The 27,244-nt window shown below is 49.3% G+C and overlaps 1 protein-coding gene across 2 annotated transcripts in view; it reads left to right on the plus strand.

Moving 5' to 3' along the window:
- ELP1 (elongator acetyltransferase complex subunit 1) overlaps positions 1-27,244 on the plus strand; it is a 115,746-nt gene that overhangs the window by 27,846 nt on the left and 60,656 nt on the right. For both annotated transcript variants that reach the window (XM_048849682.2, XM_048849679.2), the window contains exons 13-15: positions 5,098-5,188; positions 21,740-21,910; positions 26,296-26,402. In XM_048849682.2, the coding sequence (XP_048705639.2) occupies positions 5,098-5,188; positions 21,740-21,910; positions 26,296-26,402 (369 nt within the window). The remainder of the gene's footprint in view (positions 1-5,097; positions 5,189-21,739; positions 21,911-26,295; positions 26,403-27,244) is intronic.

Here is a 27,244-nt window from a genome sequence, read left to right on the forward strand (position 1 = left end):
ACCCTTAACATCTTGGCAGGTGTTAAGTTTCTAGTTTGCGAGTTTTTACCTCAGCCACACTATCTATGTTTGCTATGTTGTAAGGTCTCTGTTGGTGTAAGGTTTCTGGTCCCCTTGTAAGTAGGTGCTGGATTAGGAAGACCATGCAAAATGACCATTAGTTTGCTTTTTGCCTGGCACATATGCATTGTTCCGTCGCATTCGAACATCGATAGTGCTACCACGGAGAACTCAGACTTTCCCAAAGTCTAACATAGATCAGCATCGTACTGAGATCTGGACACAACCAGGTGATGAACAAACAATGATCTGTCTACGATTAGCTCTGTACTGATCTCTGCCACCTTCATTCTGACTTTTTTTTGCATTAGAGCACAGCTTTCATCTGTTCTTCTTAATAGGAATCCATAGATTTGGTGGAGCCTGGGATAATTCTTTGGGTTTTGAGGGCTTCCTACAAGTCATGGCTAAGGCTAAGATTTTGTAACGGACTTTTTTTTTAGTAAAAGTCATGGACAAGTCACAGGCAATAAACAAAAATTTCACAGAAGCCCATAACCTGTCTCTCTGACTTTCACTAAAAATAGCCCTGACAAAATGGGGAGGTGGGTTCAGCTCAGCAGCCACTGTTGTTGGGGCTCCGATGTCTCCTGCCGCTGCAGTGGGAGCTCCAGGGTTCCTCCCAGGCATCAGCTGAGCAGCTCTTGGCGTGGCAGCAGGAAGCTCTGGGGCAGCAGGAAGCTCTGGGGGTCCCCTGCCACCTGCAGCAACTGGGAGCTCCAGGGTCCCCTGCCGCCTGCGGAAGCTGGGCTACTGCAGGGTCTCCTCACCCCCCCATAGCGTCTGGGAGCTCCAGGAGTCCCCCAGCCGTGGCTGGAAAGTCCCAGGGTGGAGGTGAGGGGCCGGCTTGGAGCTCCAGCCCCGGGGCAGAAAATGTCACTGAGGTCAATGGATGTCACGGATTCTGTGACCTCTGTGACGTAATCATAGTCTTAGTCATGTCCCAGAGTATCCATTCAGCTGACCTCTTTAACAGTCTCATCACTGAAGACTGTTGTTCGTCATAGAATCATAGAATCATAGAATATCAGGGTTGGAAGGGACCCCAGAAGGTCATCTAGTCCAACCCCCTGCTCGAAGCAGGACCAAATCCCAGTTAAATCATCCCAGCCAGGGCTTTGTCAAGCCTGACCTTAAAAACCTCTAAGGAAGGAGATTCTACCACCTCCCTAGGTAACGCATTCCAGTGTTTCACCACCCTCTTAGTGAAAAAGTTTTTCCTAATATCCAATCTAAACCTCCCCTCAGTAATGAGACCATTACTCCTCGTTCTGTCATCTGCTACCATTGAGAACAGTCTAGAGCCATCCTCTTTGGAACCCCCTTTCAGGTAGTTGAAAGCAGCTATCAAATCCCCCCTCATTCTTCTCTTCTGCAGGCTAAACAATCCCAGCTCCCTCAGCCTCTCCTCATAAGTCATGTGTTCCAGACCCCTAATCATTTTTGTTGCCCTTCGCTGGACTCTCTCCAATTTATCCACATCCTTCTTGAAGTGTGGGGCCCAAAACTGGACACAGTACTCCAGATGAGGCCTCACCAATGTCGAATAGAGGGGAACGATCACGTCCCTCGATCTCCTCGCTATGCCCCTACTTATACATCCCAAAATGCCATTGGCCTTCTTGGCAACAAGGGCACACTGCTGACTCATATCCAGCTTCTCGTCCACTGTCACCCCTAGGTCCTTTTCCGCAGAACTGCTGCCTAGCCATTCGGTCCCTAGTCTGTAGCTGTGCATTGGGTTCTTCCGTCCTACGTGCAGGACCCTGCACTTATCCTTATTGAACCTCATCAGATTTCTTTTGGCCCAATCCTCCCATTTGTCTAGGTCCTTCTGTATCCTATCCCTCCCCTCCAGCATATCTACCACTCCTCCCAGTTTAGTATCATCCACAAATTTGCTGAGAGTGCAATCCACACCATCCTCCAGATCATTTATGAAGATATTGAACAAAACCGGCCCCAGGACCGACCCTTGGGGCACTCCACTTGATACCGGCTGCCAACTAGACATGGAACCATTGATAACTACCCATTGAGCCCGACAATCTAGCCAGCTTTCTACCCACCTTATAGTGCATTCTTCCAGCCCATACTTCCTTAACTTGCTGACAAGAATACTGTGGGAGACCGTGTCAAAAGCTTTGCTAAAGTCAAGAAACAATACATCCACTGCTTTCCCTTCATCCACAGAACCAGTAATCTCATCATAAAAGGCGATTAGATTAGTCAGGCATGACCTTCCCTTGGTGAATCCATGCTGGCTGTTTCTGATCACTTTCCTCTCATGCAAGTGCTTCAGGATTGATTCTTTGAGGACCTGCTCCATGATTTTTCCAGGGACTGAGGTGAGGCTGACTGGCCTGTAGTTCCCAGGATCCTCCTTCTTCCCTTTTTTAAAGATTGGCACTACATTAACCTTTTTCCAGTCATCCGGGACTTCCCCCGTTCGCCACGAGTTTTCAAAGATAATGGCCAATGGCTCTGCAATCACAGCCGCCAATTCCTTCAGCACTCTCGTCATGATATTAATGAGCTCCTGTAGGTCATCCATTTTGTATCCGTGAAACTGCCATGTACTGCAGGACAAAATGCTTCTCTGTAAAAATTTAGCAGTTGCAAACAGTCTTCATATTACTGTTGACATCGGCCTTTTTTCTGCTTTTGATAGCACCACAACTTTTAAGGATATGCGCTGTGATTCATGTCTGTGGGTATGATTACCACAGACTAAGTCCATGTCCCTTAGTTCATCTTCAGTAAGTGCTTCCAGAGCCTTTCGGCTTTGTTCCTCTTCAGTCCCATTCAGAGCAACTGTTTCTCTGTACTTAGCCTCTAGATTGGCCATCGCCACCACTTTCCTACCCATTACAGCTTCTGCAAGGCAATTGATGAACAATTTCAATTGCACAGTTTGCAGGAGTAAAATCAGTATTTGTTTCTATTGCTTTTACCTTTCGATGCAACACATTGTATACATTCTTGGTGCATCACTCGATGTGATATGAAATGTCATGTGTGGGTGTGTTTTGGGTCATTGCACTCATTTAACTTTACTTTCCATGGAACTTTCTTGCTGATTGCTTCATACAGTTTCTCACCTGTCTCACATATAGTAACTGTGCTTAATGGATGCTTTCGGGCTTAGGGCAGAAAAAGCAAGTGTTCTTCTCAAAACACATTCCATGGCTAGTATAAGGCAAGTCTCACCTTCAGTTGGCCTTGTTATGGGATCTTCAACTTTTTTCTGATCCTTGATGTACTTCCTCCCCAATCTTGCCAAATTCAGTTTATGTGCACTTCTGATAGCATGTATGGTCCCTGCAAGCATTGTGTTTAGGTATTCTCCAAAGATTCAGCTACTAGTTGGTACTCTCTCTCCCCATTGATGCCTAAAAATGATCAAGACCGAAATTAAAACCAGTATTTTGTAATAAATTGCTTTGGGATTGTAATTAATTATGTGATGTAACTGTGTGGGTGCTGTTTGTGGATGCAGTCCAGTAATTTATTGCCTGGATACTGACATCTTAACCAGTGCCTCATTGCCACTCATAACAGATGAATAAAGCTGACAATCAGTACCACTGACCTGCTTCATTTTTGGCGATGATGGCAAATCAACCTGAAGCACTCCTTTCATTTATGGTAATCTGTAATATTAAAAAAATTAAATCAGATATCATGTTCTGAGCGTTTAGCTGATAACAGAGTACTGTCACAATTTAGTTGAGAGTGCTGTGTTAAACATGCCTGTGTTTAAAAATCCAATTTTTAATTATTCTTTAAAGTTTTCATGAATATATATCTGCATAATTGTTTTAGGTTTGTCATGTTTGGTACCATAGTATTTAAGCAAGAAATGGCTTTTGAATGGTACCAAGTCAACCCATTACTGATTTCACTGTATTATCAAAATTTCCACCAATCCAAGGACCTGGAGCTGGGAGCCGGGTGGCACCAAATCCCTGGTTCCATACTGAGGAGGACGGCACCATTGGAATTATGATTCTGTAGTGTTTTTTTTAATCAAATGACACCTCCCTTATCTTTCTATCACTAACTCACCCACAGAATTACACATGCTCCCAATAATTATTCCCCACTGATTTTTAGCTCCTGGAGGAAGCTTGGTAACGCTGCCTCGTGTAGCTAGAATACAATCCCCAGCTCACAAGGAAACGGATCACATTTCTAGATACACACGTTAATGAATATCTCCTGTGCCCATAGCGTCTAGCACATCTCACAATAATTGTCTTTTGAAGTTTCTATACTTCCAGGGTCTCGTATCTGCCACCCTTTGCACATTGTACTGCATGCCTGCCCCTGGGCATGCTCCTCCCTCTGTGTGAGCTATGCTGAGTGATGCTGGTGCTTGCAGATCAGCCTGGCACACACAACTTTCGCTTTCAAATGCCCAGGTCTTTGATGCGGCCCCAGCCTTGTACCAATGGCCTTGTAGTTGATGGGAGGCTTGCATGACAAGCAAACGCAGTGTTTAACCCCGGTCCAGCTGGATGCCATCTCAGGTGACTCATTGCTGAAGCAATAGCATCTGAGTTTGTGAGTTTGTTGTGTGGCCTGTTCCCTCTTATGCCTGCAGAATGCTGTGAGGCATCCTGCATGGACTGCCAGGATTGGTTTGGCATCCTTCTTCTGAAGATGGCTGTGATCCTAGAGCGTAGTGATGGCAAAGGCCCCTCAGCCCTAGTTCAATGCAGGATCAGTCCCTCATGGACAACCCATTGAAGAGCTCAGCTGTCAGTGTGCTGAGTGATAGGAGGGCTCCCTCCACCCCTCCAGGAGGGCTGTCACCTGTTTTTGGTTTCATGCTACACATTTAAGAGTATGACTCTTGCTGTGCACAAGTGAGAATTGCAGAGGCAGTTGATGTAGAAGAGAGAGCCTAATGAACAGGCCACTGCATGTTGAATTGCCCTCAGTAATGGTTAGATTGGGAGCAATGTACTTTGCAAATCTCTGGTGGTTGTGCTTGAAGGGCGCTCTAACATGCCTGTATGCTCCATTTGCCAGGTGACGGCACTGTGAAAGACCCCAGTGTTACATTGGGAGGAAGTGGATTTAAAGCTTCTGTTGAAACACCTCATCTGGAAAAAACCTACAGGTACTGCAGGCCTATTGTGAGTTCTGGGAAACAGGGCCCGGGGCTGTATATAGGCAGTGGCTGACTGCTGGGTGAGAGGTGCCTCCTGCTTAGCTTAAGGGCCCTTATTCCTGCTGTGCAGGGACTCTGGCCTCAACTGACACTAAGGAAGCACAAATGAAGCCCTGGCTGGGCAGCGTGGCACCCTCTCCCCCAGGGTGGCTGGTTTGGGTCTAGCTCTGCCGGCTAGCGGCGGCTGTGACCGTCTCCAGGGTCTTCGCTTTTAGCACGGGAAGAAACACCACGTTCTGGCACCCCTAGCAACAGATTTTGTCATGCCACAGGGCATGCTTCCCTCCCCAGGGATGTGGGCACTGGAGGAATGAGGTGCACCAGTGCAAGGCTGCTTGTACTGGAAGGGCCAGTGAGTGCTTCAGCCCCTCCCCTCTCTGCGTTCTCGCACACCAAGCCCAGCTGACCAGGCAGGTGAGTCCCACTTTGGGGAGGCAGATGGCTCCCTAGGCACATGGCATGGGGTGCCAGATGCACCACCTTGGGCTAAAAGTGTGCGCTACAGATCAGTCATCCTGGAGTGTGACTACACCCTTTACTCTGATCGCCTGCATGTGTCCATTCCGCTTCAGGTGTGCGTGCACTCAGGACACCAGCGTCAAGAGATTTGTCCTTTAGCAGTACCCACTGAGGTGATGCATGTGTCCTCTGCTGCCTCGTGCTGCTGTGCAGTGATATAAAAGGTGGACCTGATCCCTCTCAGTTCCTTCTTACTGTCCATGGTAGGTAGTCTGCACATGTTAGCTGCTTCTTCGAGTGCTTGTTCATGTCCATTACAATCAGGTGTATGCGCGCGCATGTGCAGGATAGCCGGAAGATTTTTCCCATAGCAGTCTCCGTCGGGTCAGCCTGGGCACCCCCAGAAGTCGCGCCTTCGTGGCGCTCAATATAGAGCCCTGCCGACCCACCACCCCCCTCAGTTCCTTCTTACTGCCCGTGATGGTTAGCTGGAACTGTGACGTTGCACTCCGTATGTTTTATGGAAATCTGTTCATAAGTGTGAATATGAGGTGACTGGGATATACTTTATTGAGAAGATCTCTTGTAAGGTGTCATTGCAAAGCTTAGGATCTACTGAGTGTGTTCATCCCATCTGTTTGCATGTATCATTTCTAGGACTGGAGGCAGGAGAATAAGAGAGAAACTTGTATCACTGAGGTAAACATTTTAAGTGTAAGCCATTAAGGGTGCTCCAGAATCAGTCACCTGTACGCGGCTCTGTTTACTTGCAAGCCTTCCGGGTAGGTGCCGGCCAGCCCTGGGAGAATGGAAGCTGAGGTCTCACAGGACATGTGACCATGTCACCTGCTACTGGAATCCATCTTAAATCTGGTGCTTTTCCATTTAGAAGGAGGGATGGGAACCCAGAGAGACATAAGATTCCCGCCTTGGGCCAAAGCTATAAAAAGGGGTGGAGCAGAACAAAGTGGGCTGCAGTCATGAGAAATCCCCTCGTTACCACCTGAGCTGGAACTAACAAGGATTGTACCGGGGAAAGGATTGGGCCCAGACTAGGAAGGAGTCTAATCTGTGAAACAAGCTTATTGGAACATCTGTGAGGGTGAGATTTACCTGTAATCAGTTTCTTAATGTATTAGGCTTAGACTTGCGTGTTTTGTTTTATTTTGCTTAGTAACTTACTTTGTTCTGTCTGTTATTACTTGGAACCACTTAAATCCTACTTTTTATACTTAATAAAATCACTTTTGCTTATTAATTAACCCAAAGTGAGTAAGTGATTAATACCTGGGGGAGCAAACAGCTGTGCATATCTCTCTATCAGTGTTATAGAGGGTGGACAGTTTGAGTTTACCCTGTATATGCTTTATACAGAGTAAAACAGATTTATTTGGGGTTTGGATCCAATTGGGAGCTGAGTGTCTGGATGCTGGAGATAGGTGACCTGCTGAGCAGTTTTTAATTAAAGTCTGGGGCTTTGGGGGTGTGGACCAGACCTGGGTCTGTGTTGCAGCAGGCTAGCATGTCTGGCTCAACAAGGCAGGGTTCCGGAGTCCCAAGCTGGCAGGGAAAACGGGCTCAGAGGTAATTTCAGCATGTCAGGTGACAGTCCCAAGGGGGTCTCTGTGACCAAACCTGTCACAGGAACGTCCCATAGCCTTTGCTTAGCAAGTGCCTTTATTCCCCCCGGGGTCCCGCACTCAGCACACCCTTATCGGTGCAGAATTCCCTGGCTCCATCATCCCAGGAACTGGTGCCGAAAAAGGACTCCTCCCGAGACCCTCGGCACTGGCATGGCTCCTCCCACGGCCAATCAGCTAGGCACCAGTCTCAGTTGCCGGTGCCTCAGAAGAGGAAGAGCCGGAAAGGGGGTGTTCTCCCCCAACTAAGTCTAAGGAGCCAACGGCTGTGAGACCCCATTCGGGCCACAGAACCAGGTCCCTGGGCAGAGCCACGTCAACTCCTGCCCAGGTGAGGCAGTTAAGTCTGGGCCCGCCACAATTGCTGGACCCTACTGGCCAGCAACTGCCACTCCCCTCGACACTGGAGGCTTTTGAGGCGGCTCAAGACTTGCTGTGTCTCACTGTACAGTTCTGGCCCCCTAGTACAGAGCTGGCTCCGGCCCCGCCTGCAGCACTGTGACCCCAGGTAGAATCAAGAGGGAAGCCGGCGGTGATGTCCCGGCACGCCCCTTCTCCATGGCACCGCCTGGCACCAACACCTCTGGAGAGAGAACTCAGTTGGTCCCTGCGCTCCCGATGCTCGGTGCCCCAAAGCACAGCTCCTCCATGGCCTTCGTGTTTGGAGACCTCAGAGTTGGAGTCAGACTCCTACCTCTCTGATAAGGGCAGGAGGTCCAGGTCACGGCAGGAGAGACGTGCTTGCCCAGCGCAGTGGCAGAACCCCGCGCAGTGGCCCTTCTGGACTCCATGGGCTTTTCACGAGAGCCAGGGAAGGAGCCAAGAGTCCTGCTCGGCAGTGACTTTGTTGGCTTTGGCCACCTGTATCCCACCGGCTGAGCAACCAGCCACTGAACCACCGACATCGACACCCTCGGCTGCGGCACCGTCGCTCACGCTGGCTTCAGCTCCAGCTCCGACATCTGCACCAGCGTTGATAGTGGCCCCAGTGGCTCCAACAGCGGCTCTGGCACTGACCGCGCCGCCACGGAGGCTGGTGCCCACCGCCCCAGTACCAAACACGGCACCGTCCATGTCTGTTCCTGCACAGGACCCCCGAGAGTCACAGGATCCCTTGGGTGCTGATGGCAGGGAGCAGCTGCCGTTACTTGGAGCTTCCTCCTCTTCGTCGCCGAACAAGGCGCTGGCTGGTACCGCCGTCACCCCGGCACTCGAGGACAGTCGGGTGTTGCAGCAGTTGCTGTGCCGGGTTGCCCGGGGTCTGGGCATCAAGGCAGAGGAGGTAGTCAAGGACTCTGGACCTTCCCGTATTGCCTTACTGCTCATAAAAATTATCACGGACATCAACAAAACCCTGTGGCAGACCCCAGCCTCATTGCCACCCGCTGCCAAGCGCAATGAAAGGTGATCCTTTGTGCCTTCTAAGGGTTATGAACATCTTTATTCCCACCCGCAACCTGATTAGCTAGTTGTGCATGCTGCTAACCATCCTGATCGGCAAGGTTTTCAAGGGCCCTCCCCTCAAAACAGGCAGGCTAAAACACTTAACCTTTTCAGGAGGAAGGTCTATTCTACAGGTGGATTGCAACTCCATATTTCCAGCCAACAGGTCGTTGTCATCCGGTACTCTTTTAATACCACTACTGCAATGGCAAACTTTGTGAGCTACTCCTCCTAGACTTCTGTGCTGAGTTTTTGGCCTTGGTTGAGGCAGGCAAGCTAATCTCCCGAGCTTCCCTCCAGGCGGTGCTGGATGCTGCTGATGCCACCACAAGAGTCATGGCTACAGGGGTGACCATGAGAATGGGTTCCTGGCTCCAGGTCTCTGGTCACCCGTACAAGGTCCAGCAGACCATACAGGACCTCCCCTTCGAGGGTCTGACTCTGTTTTCAGAGAAGACAGATAAAAGGCTACATAGCCTAAAAGACTCTAGAGCCACCCTCAAATCCTTGGGCCTACACACTCCCGCCACGCAGCGGAAACCTTTCAGGCCTCAGCCGCCTCCACGGTTCTACCAACAGGGCAGCTCCTGGAGGAGGAATAGGAGTGGCAGGAAAAGGCCACACCCATCCTCAGGCCAGGACTCTGGCCAACCCAAACCACCTTCAGGCCCCATACCGGCCTTTTGAAGGTGCGGTCAAGGACTGCACACCAGATCAAAAACTGGATCTACCCCACCTTACCTTTTCCTCCCAACTGTCCCCTTTCTACCATGCATGGTCCCATAGCACTTTGGACCGATGGGTGCTCTTCACGGTAGAGAGGGGATAACCCATCCAATTCTGTGCCCTTCAGCCCCACTTCCTTGTCCCTCTTCAGGGACCCCTTGTGACGGGTTCAGTCACAGAGACCCCCTTGGCACTGTCACCTGATGTGCTGAGACTACCTCTGAGCCCGTTTTCTCTGCCAGTTTGGGTTCCTCCAGAACCCTGCCTTGTCGAGCCAGACTTGCCAGTCTGCTCCAACACAGATCCAGGGTCTGAACCATGCCCCCAAAGCTGCAGACTTAACTGAAATCAGTTTAAGAAGTGCTCCTGTCTCTAGCATCCTGACACCCAGCTCCCAGTGGGATCCAAACCCCAAATAAATCCGTTTTACTCTGTATAAAGCTTATACAGGATAAACTCATAAATTGTCTGCTCTCTATAACACTGATAGAGAGATATATACAGCTGTTTGCTCCCCCAGGTATTAATTACTTACTCTGGGTTAATTAATAACAAAAGTGATTTTATGAAGTATAAAAAGAAGGATTTAAATGGTTTCAAGTAATAACAGACAGAACAATGTAAATTACCATGCAAAATAAAACCAAACATGCAAGTCTAAGCCTAATACATTAAGAAAGTGATTACAGATAAAATCTCACCCGCAGAGATGTTCTAATAAGCTTTCACAGACTGGACTCCTTCCTAGTCTGGGCCCAATTCTTTCCATGATACAGTTCTTGTTAATTCCAGCTCAGGTGGTAACTAGGGGATTTCTCATCAATGGAACCTCCTTTGTTCTTTTCCACCCCCTTATACAGCTTTGGCATAAGTCAGGAATCTTTTGTCTCTCTGGGTCCCCACAATTCTTTCTAAATGGAAAAGCACCAGGTTTAAGATGGATTCCAGTACAAGGTGACATTGTCACATGTCCTGAGGGATCACAAACATTTTACTTCCTGGCCTGACTCACAAGAAGGCTTGCAAGTAAACAGGTTTCAGAGTAACAGCTGTGTTAGTCTGTATTCGCAAAAAGAAAAGGAGTACTGGTGGCACCTTAGAGACTAACCCATTTATTTGAGCATAAGCTTTCGTGAGCTACAGCTCACTTCATCGGATGCATACTGTGGAAAGTGTAGAAGAGCTTTTTATACACACAAAGCATGAAAAAATACCTCCCCCCACCCCACTCTCCTGCTGGTAATAGCTTATCTAAAGTGATCACTCTCCTTACAATGTGTATGATAATCAAGTTGGGCCATTTCCAGCACAAATCCAGGTTTTCTCTCCCCCCCCGCCCCCGCCACCCACACAAACCCACTCTCCTGTTGGTAATAGCTTATCTAAAGTGATCACTCTCCTTACAATGTGTATGACAACACCCACTACCAGTTCACAGTCCTCTGAGGGGGGTGGGGGTAGGAAAAAACAAGGGGAAATGTACCTATTTCCCCTTGTTTTTTCCTACACCCCGCCCTGCCCCCCCCCCCCCCCCCCGACGCTCTTGTTAAACCCTGGATTTGTGGTGGAAATGGCCCACCTTGATTGTCATACACATTGTAAGGAGAGTGATCACTTTAGATAAGCTATTACCAGCAGGAGAGTGGGGTGGGGGGAGGTATTTTTTCATGCTTTGTGTGTATAAAAAGATCTTCTACACTTTCCACAGTATGCATCCGATGAAGTGAGCTGTAGCTCACGAAAGCTTATGGTCAAATAAATTGGTTAGTCTCTAAGGTGCCACAAATACTCCTTTTCTTTTTGCAAGTAAACAGAGCCATTTACAACCAATTGTCCTAGTTGATTGGAGCCATCAACATTCCAAAACGCCATTAATGGCCCACACTTTGCATAATTACAATAGGACCTCAGAGTTATATTTCATATTTCTAGTTTCAGATACAAGAATGATACATTTATACAAATAGGATGACCACACTCAGTAGATTATAAGCTTTGTAATGATACCTTACAAGAGACCTTTTGTGTGAGGCATATTCCAGTTACGTTATATTCATGCTCATTAGCATTTTTTCATAAAATCATATGGGATGCAACGTCACACCCCTTTCACGAGCAACTCCTTTCATAGGAGGTGCACTCACTCCTTTCGCTAGGAGTAGTGGAAGAGGTTCCTCAGGAGCAGAAGGTCAGGGGTTTCTATTCTCGGTATTTCCTAATACCAAAAGCCAAGGGTGGGCTCAGGCCCATACTAGACCTGCGAGAACTCAACAAATTTGTGAAGAAGCTCAAGTTCCGCATGGTCTCTTTGGCCTCCATCATCCCTTCCTTGGATCCAGGAGACTGGTATGCTGCACTCACCTTGAAGGACACGTACTTTCACATAGCAAAAAGAAAAGGAGTACTTGTGGCACCTTAAGAGACTAACCAATTTATTTGAGCATGAGCTTTCGTGAGCTACAGCTCACTTCATCGGATGCATACCGTGGAAACTGCAGAAGACATTATATACACACAGAGACCATGAAACAATACCTCCTCCCACCCCACTGTCCTGCTGGTAATAGCTTATCTAAAGTGATCATCAAGTTGGGCCATCTCCAGCACAAATCCAGGTTTTCTCACCCTCCGCCCTCCCCCCCCAGGGCGGAGGGTGAGAAAACCTGGATTTGTGCTGGAGATGGCCCAACTTGATGATCACTTTAGATAAGCTATTACCAGCAGGACAGTGGGGTGGGAGGAGGTATTGTTTCATGGTCTCTGTGTGTATATAATGTCTTCTGCAGTTTCCACGGTATGCATCCGATGAAGTGAGCTGTAGCTCACGAAAGCTCATGCTCAAATAAATTGGTTAGTCTCTTAAGGTGCCACAAGTACTCCTTTTCTTTTTGCGAATACAGACTAACACGGCTATTACTCTGAAACCTTTCACATAGCAATAACTGTCCCACAGAAAATACCTCAGGTTTGTGGTAAACACCCACTACCAGTTCACAGTCCTCCCATTCGGCCTGGCAGCGGCGCCTCGTGTTTTTACCAAGTGCATGGCAGTTGTGGCTGCGTTCCTGTTCAGACGGCAGGTGCAGGTGTTCCTGCACCTCAACGACTGGCTCATCAAGGGCCGCTCCAGGTCTCAAGTGGAGGTACAAGTTGACTTCATAAGAATAACGTTCAATGAGCTGGGCCTTCTTCTCAACAAGGGAAAATCAAAGCTGACCCTGGTTCAGAGGCTAGAGTTTATAGGGGCAGTACTGGACTCGACCAGCCAGGGCATACCTTCCAGAAGCGAGGTTTTGGTCCCTGGGTGACATCATATGAAGTCTCAGGCAGTTCCCCACCACCATAGCAAGGAATTGCCTGAAACTCCTGGGACACATGGCGGCCTGTACCTACATAGCCAGACTCAGATTTTGATCTCTTCAGTCATGGCTAGCGTCAGTGTATCAGCCAGTCCGGGGCAGATGGGACAGGATCGTAACCCTGCCTCACATGGTACTCGACTGCCTTCTGTGATGGCTCGACCTACAGACAGTATGTGCAGGGGTCCCCTTCACCAGCCCTCCGCTATCCCTCTCGCTAGTGACGGATGTGTCACCTTTGGGCAGGGGAGAACATCTCGGAGAGCTCAGAACACAAGGCCTCTGGTCTCAGGTGGAACTCGCTCTCCACATCAGTGTCAGAGAGCTGAGAGCAGTGCGCCTGGCATGCCAGACTTTCCAAGCCCCTTGATAGGGAGATGTGTATCAGTTATGACAGACAACACCACGGCGATGTTCCATATCAACAAACGGGGGTGCACGTTCCTCTCCCTGTGCCAGGAAGCCCTCTAGTTGTGGGACTTCTGTGTAGAGCACTCGATACATCTGCAAGCATCGTACCTCCCCGGAGTACAGAACGAGTTGGCAGACCATCTCAGCAGGTCGTTCCACGGCCACGAGTGGTCCCTTTGCCCGGACGTGGTGACCTCAACCTTCCATCAGTGGGGCTTTCCCCAGATCGATCTGTTTGCCATGCAACAGGAAGTGCCGGCAGTTTTGCTCCTTCCTGAATCACAGCCCAGGCTCCATTGCAGACGCGTTTCTCCTCCCATGGGGAGGCCTTCTCCTATTCGCATTCCCGCTTACCCTTTTCGATCACAAGGTGCTCCTCAAGATACAGAGGGAATAAGCTTCGGTGATATTGATTGCTCCAGGACTGGTACACATCTCCCCTGGAAATGTCAGTGGACGCTCCAGTCACCTTGCCGCTCTTCCCGGATTTACTAACCCAGGATCATAGCCATCTCCAACACCTGAACCTAGAGTCGCTGCACCTCATGGCGTGGAAGCTCCATGGCTGAACCCAGTGGATCTTTCTTGCTTGGATCAAGTTAGGCAAGTTCTCCTTGGCAGTAGGAAACCCTTCACAAGAGCCACCTACCTTGCCAAGTGGAAGAGATTTTCAATCTGGTCGGTGCAGCACCATTCGTCCCTGACACTCACCTCTGTGCCATTTATATTAGACTATCTTCTCCACCTCAAGCAGCAGGGGCTGTCCATGTCATCAAGAAGGGTTCACTTGGCCACCATCTCCGCCTTCCACCCAGGCGCAGAGGGCCACTTGGTCTTTGCTAATCCTATGGTCAGCCACTTCCTTAAAGTCTTGACAGGCTATACCCACATGTCCAACAGCTGGTACTGGCTTGGGACCTCAATCTGGTCCTTTCCAGACTTAAGGGACCCCCCCCTTTGAACCTTAGGCGATATGTTCCCTGCTCTCGCTCTCATACAAGGTAGCATTTCTGGTAGCAATAATCTCAGCCAGGAGAGTGTCTGAGCTCAAGGCATGGACATCAGAGCCCCTTACACGGTGATCTGTAAGGACAAGGTTCAGCTCAGGCCTCACCCAGCTTCCCTCCCAAAGTTGTCTCCCAGTTTCACATCAACCAGGACATCTTCCTCCCAGTGTTCTTTCCTAAGCCACACTCAAGCGGCAGGGAGCAGAGGCTTCACTCATTGGATGTCTGCAGGGCGCTAGCCTTCTACATCCAGAGAATGAAGCTGTTCCGAAAGTCTGTCCAGTTATTTGTAGCAGTGGCAGACAGAATGAAATGCTTTCCTGTCTCCTCTCAACGTATCTCGTCATAGATCATGTCTTGCATCCGTGAGTGCTACAACCTGACGAAGATGCCTGCTCCTCCGATCGCTGCGCACACCACCAGGGCTCAGGCCTCTTCAACAGCGTTCCTGACACAGGTTCCCACCCAGGAAATCTGCAGAGCAGCAACGTGGTCCTCCATACACACTTTCACCATGCAATGTGCGATCACCCAGCAGGCCAGAGACAATGCGGCCTTTAGAAGGGCAGTGCTCCAATCAGTGAATGGTTTCAGAGGAACAGCCGTGTTAGTCTGTATTTGCCAATCAGTGAATGACTCCGACCTCATCTCCCGAACTTGGGCTTGTGAGTCACCTGTTTGGAATGGACATGAACAAGGACTCGAAGAAGAAAAACGGTTACAACCATACAAGAAGATGAGTAACCATTTTTTTCAATTAGTATTTTTCCCTTTCATGGAGTTGTCTCTTTTGTATATAGTTGGTACTTGTTTTTGTAAATTTATAGTTGATTTAGTGTAGGTTTCATTTTGTTGATTGATTTGTAGTCTACTAGAACAGTCAGTTCCCACTTGTTGTGGGTGCTGACGCCCAGTACCAGGGAATGCCTCATTCTTAGGGCTTTAGTCCTTGCACTATCTGCAGGAAATCCAGGCCAGTGAGTGACCCTCATTAGTGTTTAAAGTGCCTTGGCAAAGGTCATGTCTGGGACAGATGCCAGATTTACTTTAAACCTGAAATTAGAAAGGATAGGGAGGGGTCACCTCTTTGTGGTGGCAGCTCTGCGTCCGTGTTCGGAGCCGGCTCGCTCAGGGCTACTTCAGTTAGGAGCACTCCTCCAGACATTGTAGGGTCTTGATAATACTCTCCCAGTACCGAGGGGAAAAAACACTGGCATGGTGCTTTGAAGGACTCATCTTGCAAGAGATTGAGGTTCCCAGCTCCTTCAACCAGTATACAGGGGAGGGTGTCCTTGGAGAGGAAGTACTTGTTGGTGCCAATAGCACCTCAAGCGGGGTTTTCAACTCCAGCATCAAGCCCTGTGCCTCTGAAACCAACTGCTGCTGGAATACCATCCCACTCTGCGGTACTGAACCCTTCGACACAAGGACAGAAGCAACAGGGAATCTTTCTGTGCTGGTAACAGACAGTCTTGCACCTCCTTATCTGGTGCATCAAGAGGCAAGCCTAGGATGCTTTCCTTGGTATTGTCATCTCCTGAGTCTTGATGGTGGTCCTTGGCACCAAGAAGTACTGTGTCCTCCTGGTCAGGTGACTTGGGTTCATTTTCAGAACCAGAGATTGGCTCATATGTGTCTCGATCTAGAGAGAGGTGACATCACTTTCCATCCAGGCTTTTTCGCCCTTGGTATACAGCAGAGATTCCACGTTGGTTGAGGGACGTGGATCCTTGGTCTGGAAGAGGTTGGAGTCTAATGCCCTACTAGCTGCACTACTGGAGCCTCTGAGGGTTTCCTCCCACCACCAGATTCTCCCTCGAGATCCCCAAGTAGACCACCAGAATAGTCTGTGTGAGATGGCATGAGAGGTCACCCTCGGTACGGGGTTGGGTGCCGAGCAGGAGCAAACTGTCCCAGCAGGATCTCTGTCAGAGGAATTAAGGAAGGTTCCATCTCAACTTACTCTGTGTTCCTCCTCCTCCCTGGTGGTGTCCAGTGTGTCCTCACCTCTTCAGGATGGTTACAGGGCATGTTAGGACCTGCTGAAGAAGGTGGCTTCCTCTCTGGACATACAAGTGGAGGTAGTTTAGGAGAGCTCACATTGATTGGTGGATATTTTGGGTTCAATAGTGCCCTTTTGAGGAGCTCTCCTCATTAATGAGGCTATTCTGGAGTCCACAGAGGTCTTGTGGCAAACACCGCCTTTTCTAAGACTGATGGCCCAAAGGACTAAGGAGAGATATCATGTATCATGTCCCCTCATAGGGATTTGAGCGTTTGTACAACTCCCACGCCCCCTTAGGGTTTTTGCTGGTCTCAGCTGTGATCGAGAGCGCATTGGGCAACCTGTTTGTACCCCAAAGTCGAGAGAGGCAAAGAAACACGCTCTTTTCACTAGAAAAATTTATTCTGTTGCTAGACTGCAGCTTCATATTTCAAACCAGCAAGCCTTGCTGGGGAGATAAGATTTCTTCCACTGGGGCAATGTTCTCAAGTTTGTAGACAAGTTACTTGAGATGCCAGACAAGAGTTTCTGGCAGTAGTGGACAAGAGAAAATGGTTTGCTTGGATCTTTTTCCAGGCTGCTTTGCATGGGACAGACTGCGGCCGGGACCATGGGCCTCTGCTGTCACAGTGTGTAAGTGTTCATGGCTTCAGTCATCAGGTCTTCCTCTGGAGGTCCAACAGACTATTGGGTATCTCCCCATTGAGGGACTGACCCTATTTTCCCATCAGACTGATAAGCTTCACAGTTGCAAGGACTCCAAGGCTACGCTAAAGTTTGTGGGGTTTATACTCCACTTTCTAAAAAGCAATTCTGCCTTCAGTCATTCCACTGTTACCAGCCCTTTACACCGTCACAACCTGTCCAGACTAGGAGGAAAAGGAAGAGTCATAGGAGGAGACTACCACCTCCTCATTTCTCATCCGCAGTGAGCTTGTCCAGACAGCCTGGAAATGCAAAGCAGTCTGATTCTTTTGTTGAAGACAGCTTATCAGTTTGCCTTACACCAGCTTCTCCTGTTCCTGTTTTTTCCAATAGGTTATTTGAACTTTTAAGCGCCTGGACCCATACTAACACAGATTGGAGGGTCCTAAACACTGTGGAATACCCTTCAATGTATTTCTGTTCCCTGCCCCCAATCCCCTTCATCCATCCCTTTACAGAGGCCACTCTCACAGGAGGTCCTCCTTTGGGAAGTTCAGTTTCTCCTCCTGTTAGGAACCATAGAGAAGATCCCTCCTCTCCACAGAGGGAAAGGATTTTATTCATGCTGTTTCATAGAATCACAGAATATCAGGGTTGGAAGAGACCTCAGGAGGTCATCTAGTCCAACCTCCTGCTCAAAGCAGGACCAATTCCCAATTTTTGCCCCAGATCCGTAAATGGCCCCCTCAAGGATTGAACTCACAACCCTGGGTTTAGCAAGCCTAATGCTCAAACCACTGAGCTATCCCTCTCCCCTTCCTAATTTCAAAGGCAAAAGGAGCGCTCAGACCCATCTGAGAGAGCTGAACGAATACAAAAGGAATTTTGCATGGTCACCCTAGCATCCATTATCCTCTCCTTGGATCCCAGTGACTAGTATGCTGCCCTTGACTTGAGGGATTCACATTTCCGTGTGTCCATCCATCAAAGCCACAGGAGATTGCTCAGATTTATGGTCAGTTTACATTCCTGACTGTTGGCCAATCCACGGCCCTGGGAGTGTTCACAAAATGCACGGTGGTCTGCATTCCTAAGGAAAACAGGAGTTCTGCTTTTTTCCATACCTGTACCACGGGTTGGTGAGAGATCAGTCCAAGAACCAGGTAGAATTTGGGGGAGACTGTTGATCAATGAGGAAAAGTCAGTCTTCTCCCCGCTCAAAGAATAGAGTTTATAGGTGTGGTCTTGGATCCTATGGTAGCTGGGGCTTTCTTCCTATAAACCAGAGTCCAGACTGTCAGCCATCACATTAAACGTAAAGGCCCATCCAACCATGGCTGTAAGCAACTGCCTTAGACTTCTGTGGCACATGGCCTCATGTACGTATGGGGTTCAGCATGCCAGTCTTCATCTAAGGAAGTTGCAGAGCTGACTGAGCTCAGTGTACTCCCCAATATGTGACTGGACACATTGGTCCGAGTGCCCACAACAGTCTTAGCCTCTTTGGACTCATGGCTGGACCCAGCTAACGTATGTGTGGGAGTTCCCTTCGTTCTCCCACAACCCATACTGACTCTGGTTACAGATGCTTCTGCCCTAGGTTGGGGAGCGCACCTGGGGAATCTATAGACTAACGGTCCCTGGTATGGCCAAGATTTAGCTCTCCACATAAACATGAGGGAGTTGAGAACCATTCATCTAGCTCAGGGGTGGGCAAACTTTTTGGCCTGCGGGCCACATCTGGGTATGGAAATTGTATGGTGGGCCATGAATGCTCACGAAATTGGGGGTTGGAGTGTGGGAGGGGGTGAGGGCTCTAGCTGCGGGGGTGGGCTCTGGGGTAGGACTGGGCATGGGGGGTGGGGATGCAGGAGGGTGCTCCTGGCTGGGACTGAGGGGTTCAGAGGGCAGGAGGGGGATCAGGGCTGGGGCAGATGGTTGGGGCATAGTGGGGATCAGGGGTGCAGGCTCTGGGTGGCACTTACCTCAAGCAGCTCCCAGAAGCAGGGGCATGTCCATCCTCCGGCTCCTACACGGAGACGTGGCCAGGTGGCTCTGCGCACTGCCCCATCTGCAAGCACTGCCCCTGCAGCTCCCATTGGCTGTGCTTCCTGGCCAATGGGAGCTGTGGGGGTGGCGCTTGGGGCAGGGGTAGCGTGCGGAGCCCTCTGGCTGCCCTGTACTCATAGGAGCTGGAGGGGGGACATGCTGCTGCTTGCGGGAACCATGCAGAGTGGGGCAAGCCCTTGACACTGCTCCTTGGCTGGAGTGCCGGAGCTGGGTAAGCCCTGAACCCCACTCCCCGGCGGGAGCTTGAGAGCTGGATTAAAACATCTGAAGGGCCAGATGCAGCCCCTGGGCCATAGTTTGCCCATTCCTGATCTTGCTTGTCACGCTTTCCTCCTCCATATCAAGGGAAGGAATTTGCTGTGTTGTCTGTAAGAACTAGTAGAGATGGTCTACATGAACAGATGGGGAGGGGCCATATCATGTCTTTTATGCCAAGAGGAGATACACCTTTGGGTGTTTGGAACACAGAGATTCACCTCAAAGCCTCCTGCCATCTGGTTGTCCAGAACATTCCAGCAGACCACTTGAGCAGGTCTTTGCTAGTCATCACAAGTGGTCTCTCCAGCCTGATATAGTCAGACTCCTATTTTAAGCCCGGGGTTTCCTCACATAGACCTCTTTGTAACTCAGCTCATCACAATAAAGCTTCAGCAGTTTTGTTCAAGAGCAGGTCACAGTCCAGTGTCTCTGACAGACGCATTCCTGTTGCCCTGGAAAGACCAAATTCATGTATGCTTACCCTCCGGTTCCACTCCTCCCCTGGGTATTGAAAGTCGAGCAGGATTATACTCGCATGATCCTCCCAGCACTGGCGTGGCCTTGCCAGCATTTGTTTTCTGCTCTGCTCAGTCTTTCAGTCAGGACTCCATTGACATTGCCTCCAGAGGCAGCAGACCTGTTTCACAGGACCATGGTCACCTTCTTTGTCCCGTGCCAATTGCTTTTCATCGTAACCATGGAGCGTGCAGGCTGTAACGCCCCAGGAGGAAGTCTCTTCAAACCATCTTCTTGGTATATTTACCTGTTAAAGTGGAAATGATTCTCCCTGTGGTCTCAACAAAAGGGGTTTCTCCAGGTTCTCCGGGTTCCTATACAGCAGGGGTCCCCAACGCGGCGCCCGCAGGCGCAGTGGCACCCACTGGAGCATTTGTGTGTGCCCGCAGGATACTGTGCTGCCAAAATGCCGACGCTGAGCGCGGCCGGCAGAGAACCACCTGCCGAAATGCCGCCGAGAAGCGTCACCGTTTCTCGGCAGCATTATGGCAGCGGCACTTCTTTCCACTGCCGATTCTCGGCGGCATGGCAGCGGCGGGGTGTCTGGCACCCGCCACAGTCCTCTGGGAATAGGAATGTGCTATTCCCACAGAAAGGTTGGGGACCACTGCTATACAGCATATTCTGGGCTGTTCTTCCTGAAACAGCAAAGTCTTTCTGTTAGTTCCATCAGGGCTCACCTAGCAGCTATCTCTGCTTTCTACCCTCCAATTTCTAATTGCTCCTTTTTTTCTAGTCTGAAGTCCCTCCAATTCTTGAAGAGTCTGGCCTGGTTATCATTCCCAAGTAGAGGATTGTATCGCTCCTTTAGATTTAAATCTGATGTTAACAGGGTCTGCCCTTTGAACCGCTGGCTACCTGTTTGTCGCTTCATCTTTCAACAAAAGTGCCTTTTTTGGTGGCAATTACTGCCGCAAGGCGAGTAGGAAAATTTCATGCCCTGGTATCTGACCCACCGTATATATTTTTTAAAAGGATACTTTTAAGAGTATGTCCATATCCTAAGTTTCTGACCAAAGTGACATCAAGTGAGAAACTAATCAGGCAATATACTTACCAGCCTTCTTTCCTAAGCTTTGTGCCCATATATTGGATGTCAGGAGAGCATTAGCTTTTCACTTGGACAGAACTAGATCATTCTCATAGCTGTTTATGGCAGTCATGGACAGGTTGAAGGGTACTCCAGCCTCAACTCAGAGAATCTTGTCATGGATTTCCTGTTTGTGCTATCACATTGCCAGTGTGACTCTGCCAGGTAGCATGGTAGCACACTTAATGAGAGAGCACACAGCTTCTGAAGTTTATCTAACTCAGGTGCCTATACAGGACATTTATATAGCTGCAACTTGGTCATCAGTACATATATTAGCATCTCATTATGCCATATCTCAATGTTCTAGATACAATGCCAGGTTTGGAGGTGTAGTTGTACAATCCCTGGTCAGACAGACTCCAACCCCACCTCTGAATTCATCACTTGAATTCACCAAATGTGCATCACTTGAAGTGGAATGGATATGCACAATCACTCAGAGAAGAAAAATGGCAATAACCTGTTCTGTAACTCTTGTTCGAGATGCGCTGCACATGTCCATTCCATGTCCCATCTCTCCCTACCCTGTATAGCACTGTCTGCCAAGTAAGAAGGAGCTATGGGGAGTCAGGGGTGGCTCTGCCCTTTATACTATCGCTCAGCAGCACAAGGTGGCAGAGGGCACGTGCATTGTTCCAACAGGTACTGCTAAGGGAAAAATCTCCAATGCCGCACGCTGGGCGCACCAAACCCTGAAGCGGAATGAACATGTGCAACACGTCTGGAAAAACAACAGTTACAAAACAGTTTAGTAACCTTTTCTATCCCCTTGCTGACCGGAGTGCCAGGGTCGCCCTCTTCTCCAGGAAGCGATGGTGGGTGTGACGGGCACACTGACTCTCAATTTCTCTCTCTTTCAATTGTACAGAGTTGAGGTGTGCGGCGGCAGCAAGCAGGTGAACCCACTAGCGTTCCGGCTTTTCACTTGGCTGCAGGACGACACCTTCTTGGCAGTCAGCCAGGGGCAGCTTGCCACGCACTCCGTCATCCACCATCTGACAGGAGGTCCTGAGGCAGAGGGAGGGTGCCTACATCTCCGGTACTGGAAAGGAGCTTTACACTCCTTGTGCTGCTTATGAAAACTTTCACGCGATTCTAGAAATGAATAAAGGCCTCTAAGCTGTCACGGGATAAGAGGGAAGGTGCTCTCATGGATTGGTAACTGGTTAAAAGATAGGAAACGAAGGGTAGGAATAAATGGTCAGTTTTCAGAATGGAGAGAGGTAAATAGTGGTGTCCCCCAGTGGTCTCTATTGGCACCAGTCCTGTTCAACATATTCATAAATGATCTTGAAAAAGGGGTAACAGTGAAGCTGCAAAATTCGTAGATGATACAAAACTACTCAAGATAGTTAAATCCCAAGGAGACTGCGAAGAGCTACAAAAGGATTTCACAAAACTGTGTGACTAGGCAACAAAATGGCAGATGAAATTCAGTGTTGATAAATGCAAAGTAATGCACATTGGAAAACATAATCCCAACTATACATATAAAATGATGGGGTCCAAATTAGCTGTTACCACTCAAGAAAGAGATCTTGGAGTCGTGGATAGTTCTCTGAAAACATCCACTCAATGTGCAGCAGCAGTCAAAACAGCTCACAGAATGTTGGGAATCATCAAGAAAGGGATAGATAATAAGATATAAAATATCATATTGCATTGAAATAAACCCATGGTACGCCCACATCTTGAATACTGTGTGCAGATGTGTTCGACCCATCTCAAAAAAGATATATTGGAATTGGAAAAGGTTCAGCAAAGGGCAACAAAAATAGGGGTATGAAATGGCTGCCATATGAGGAGAGATTAATAAGACTGGGACTTTTCCGTTTGGAAAAGAGACGACTAAGGGGGGATATGATCGAGGTCTATAAAATCATGACTGGTGTGGAGAAAGTAAATAAGGAAGTGTTATTTAGTCCTCATAACACAAGAACTAGGGGAAACCCAATGAAATTAATAGGCAACAGGTTTAAAACAAACGAAAGGAAATGTTTTTTCACACAATGCATAGTCAACCTGTGGAAGTCCTTGCCAGAGGATGTTGTGAAGGCCAAGACTATAATAGGGTTCAAAAAAGAACTAGATCAATTCATGGAGGATAGGTCCATCAATGGCTATTAGCCAAGATGGGCAGGGATGGTGCCCCTAGCTTCTGTTTGCCAGAAGCTGGGAATGGGCAATGGGATAGATCACTTGATGATTGCCTGTTCTGTTCATTCCCTCTGGGGCACCTGGCATTGGCCACCGTTGGAAGACAGGGTACTGGGCTAGATGGACCTTTAGTCTGACCCAGTCTGGCCCTTCTTTATGTCCTTTGCTCCAGGGGCCTGGGATGGGCTTGTGGTACACGTGCTCGCTGCCTCCTGCTGGTGAGCCAGTGCATCCTGTAAACTCTGGGTGCTATTAGGCTCCTCCCTGCAGTTGTCTTGTTGTGGCTGAATTTCTGAATCGTGGGGATTTCTTAGCAAAAGGTGTCACATCAGATTGGATACTTGTGTGCTGCAGCGACAGGAGTGCTGGAAATGGCTCTGTAATACAAGAGTCCATGTGGGGCTTCTGCCCATAGGCCAGCATGTTACTGGGGTCTCGACAGATGCTGTTGAATGAGCATGGGGCACAAGGTGGTGTCATGCATCTCCCAGGGGAGTTCCCACTGGGTCAGGGCCAGACCCGTTCGGGGCAGAGATACAAGAAGCTAAATAGGGGACTTGGCTCTTCAGGGATGCCAGTTCAGCATCTCCCCTCAGCCCTGAGCTTTACCCCACTCTGGGAATAGCCAAGAGATCTTCCATTGTTACCACACCCAGCTGGTAAAAAGAAAAGGAGGACTTTTGGCACCTTAGAGACTAACAAATTTATTTGAGCATAAGCTTTCGTGAGCTACAGCTCACTTCATCTTTTCATGTTCTCTGTGTATATAAATCTCCCCACTGTATTTTCCACTGAATGCGTCCGATGAAGTGAGCTGTAGCTCATGAAAGCTTATGCTCAAATAAATTGGTTAGTCTCTAAGGTGCCACAAGTCCTCCTTGTCTTTTTGCAGATACAGACTAACATGGCTGCTACTCTGAAACCCAGCTGGTAGTTTGTAATGGATTCTGTGGCCTGTCCAAGCGACTTGAGCAGGGGTCCCCAACGTGGTGCCCGTGGGTGCAGTGGTGCCTGCCGGAGCAGTTGTGTGCGCCCGCAAGACACCATGCCACCGAAATGCCACTGCCGAGCAAGGCCGGCGGAGAACCACCTGCCGAAATGCCGCCGAGAAGAGTTGGCATTTCCGCGGGGACACTTCTTTCCGCTGCCGCTTCTTGGCGGCATGTCAGCAGCGGGGTGTCTGGCGCCTGCCACAGTCTTCTGGGAATAGGAATGTGCTATTCCCACAGAAAGGATGGGGACCTCTGGACTTGAGAGTCCCCACTGCTCATGCCAGGGAGGCAGCTGAACCACCCGAATTAACTATACCACTTGGGGGCAGTAAAATGCAGCGGCTGCTTGATCCGAATATCTGCTGCTTTTCTGAGTATCTGTACCTATGGGTGCTCCACCATGGGAGTACCTGTGCACTCTCAACCCCGAGAATGCAAAGCAGAGTCTGGGGCCTGTGCTTGCACAAAGCAGCACCTCATGCCTCCTAACAAGGGCAGATAAGGACCAGCCGCCATGCAGTTCCTTCTCAACTGCCTGCAGCTTAAGACAGCGCGATTGCGCATCCAGCTGATTCTACAGCTTCCAGCCTTTTCTCAGTATTCCATTAGTCTTTTTCAATTTCTCTATTTCTTAGTTATTTTGTTCTAATTAGTTTATTTTATAGTAGTGATTAGAAGGGAGCTAATCCCTTCTCTCCTCTTTTACTTTGGCTTGCCACCTCCTGGGTTATGCCAAAGGCCTTGGGGTTTAAGCCCCGCCAGATCTGCCACAGGTCTTTTCCCCATAGTGACATGCTGCCTTGGAGATGCCCACATCCTGTCTACAGGTAAGGTACATACGGGCAGATCATGGATGGATAGAGGAGCTAGATTCAAGGTCCTTCTAATGCAGCAATCTCTAGCCCCAGTGGGGTCTGCTTCCTCCTGTTACATCTGCTAAAAATCATGGCCTGAACAGAGAGACTGGGATGCAACCCCCCTGCAGCGTGACAGCACACTCCACCAGAGCTCTGTCTACTTCTGTAGCTCTACTGAGGGATATTCCTGTATAAGAAATTTGTAGTGCTGCGACTTGGTCTTCCATCCATACCTTTGCCAAGCATTATGCTGCTATTCGTCCTTCCAGGGATGATACTGCCTTTGGTGTCACAGTCCTCCAAACCATCTTAGACTTGCCTCCTGAGTACCCACCTCTCATTGAATTACTTCTTGGGAGTCTCTAATGGGGGAGCACTCATAGGGACATATACCCAGAGAGCTTACTTAACTTACAGTAAGTTGAGTTTTTCAAGGTGTTTTGTCCCTGCGAGTGCTCCACCTCCTGTCTTCCTCCCCCTCAGCTGTGGAGGCCCTGCTTCACAGTCAAGAAGGAACCAGTTGGTAATAGGTCTGTGCCTCCTTACATGCCCTCGTGTGGGGACACAAGGTGCTGCTTTGCACAAGCGCGGGACCATGGCCACTGCTTTGCATTCTCCATTTGAGAGCGCACAGGTGCATTGTTAAGCACCTGTAGGGACGAAACATCTCAAAAAACTCAAGCTACTATAAAAGTTAGTAATGACTCCTTTTGACCAATGAGAGGATTATAGCTGCAACCCCCTCTGCCTCCCCAGCATGCTCCAGGAGCCTCTCAGTGAGCCCCAGGTACCTTGCTGGGAAAGCTCCATGTTTTGTAGTGGTGCCCATTGCCTGCTGATGGGGTTAGCCTGAGTTCTCTTCCTAGTAAAGCTCCTAGATTCAAAGGGTATTGGGTTGAAGCATGGGCAGACACACCCACGTGTGTTGTAGAAATCCATTTCTTTGGGGGCCCACTAAAACCTGGCAGTGCCCAACATGTTGCAGTCCTGTGATGTAGACAGGTCTGAACCATGTTTGAGTTGTGCCTGACTGTGCAAGAGCTGTGGGCTTTGCAGGCTCTCTGGCCATCTGGGAAGGGGGGTTACACATGCCCATGATGAGAGTGAGTCCTTTAGTGCACCATGATCAGTGAAGTGTTGCTGGCAGGCACGTGTCCCAAGCCAGTGGGGGACTGGGGCCAGGACTTTTACTCTTCTTCACAGTATTAATTGAATTGGTGCACGTTTAACATCCCTCTGCAGAGAGCAGTTATGGAGACTAACGTGTTATCTATCCATTCACCTCCAACTAGCACTACCAGAAACAGCGTCCGCTCGCCTCTCCCTTCCCTCCCCATTCAACGTAGAGGCGTGTGTGGTGCACCGGATGCGTATCCACTGTAGCGTTGTAACATTCTCTCTGGTGTAACTTTTTCTAGTTTGTCTGTGCCTGTGGATGGGGATGTGATCAGCCTGTGCTATAATCCGAAGACCAGCGCAGTAGCTCTGCAGCTAGCTGATGGGCGGATACTGAAGTACCTCTGTGGTGAGTGTAAGATCCCCGTCAAGATGGCTGATTTGGGAACTGATTACTGTCGTGGAACTGTCCTGAGGTTTAACTAGCCAGTTAGAGTATAAGAACGTGCATGGACTTGCATGTCCATGATGATGCTTTTCGCATTACTTGGCTCTTTGGACTTCGTTAAAGTACTGATTTGTATCTGAATGTATCTAATTTTTGAAGAAAAGAATAGCCATAGCTGTGTTTTGAAATGAAAGGCCAAGCTCAGTGGCTTTCGAAAGACCGATGTGGTATTGGGGACTCAGTGACTTTTGCCTCTTTATCCCTAATGTAACAAATGTTCGACTGAGCCCATAGACCCCACCACCCTCTCCCAGCTGCTGTCATGGATCTGCAGGGATTATGCTGTGCCCCAGATGTTAAATAGTCCCTTGGAGGAACCCCTTCCTTCAGTGTGCCAGACCCCTAAGGGGTCCCACTCTCCCTTCAGGGTAGGCCCCGGAGCATCACCACCTCCGAGACTGAGCCCCTGGGCTCCAGCACTCCTGTTCACGTTATGAGCTCTGCTCAGAAAGTCCAACTGAGAGAGACTCCTGGTAGAGACCTGTACGCTCTTCAGGGATCAATGAACCTCCTCAAGTATTTGCAGTGACACCAGGCAGACTTTTCCATACAGATAGGGCCAGCCTTAGGGCCAGGCAAACGGGGCCCACACCCAGAGCACCGTAGCCAGGGGGGCGCCACAAGGGGCTCGGGCTTCCCCTGGCTGGCTGTGGTCAGACTCCTCTCTTCTCCAGTCCCTCCCCTGCGCTGGGTCAGCGGGCTTCTCCCTGTCCCCTCACTCACTCCTCAGCTGAGGGCTCCGG

This window comes from Caretta caretta, chromosome 5 (genome assembly GCF_965140235.1).
Source record: "Caretta caretta isolate rCarCar2 chromosome 5, rCarCar1.hap1, whole genome shotgun sequence".
NCBI lineage: Eukaryota > Metazoa > Chordata > Testudines > Cheloniidae > Caretta > Caretta caretta.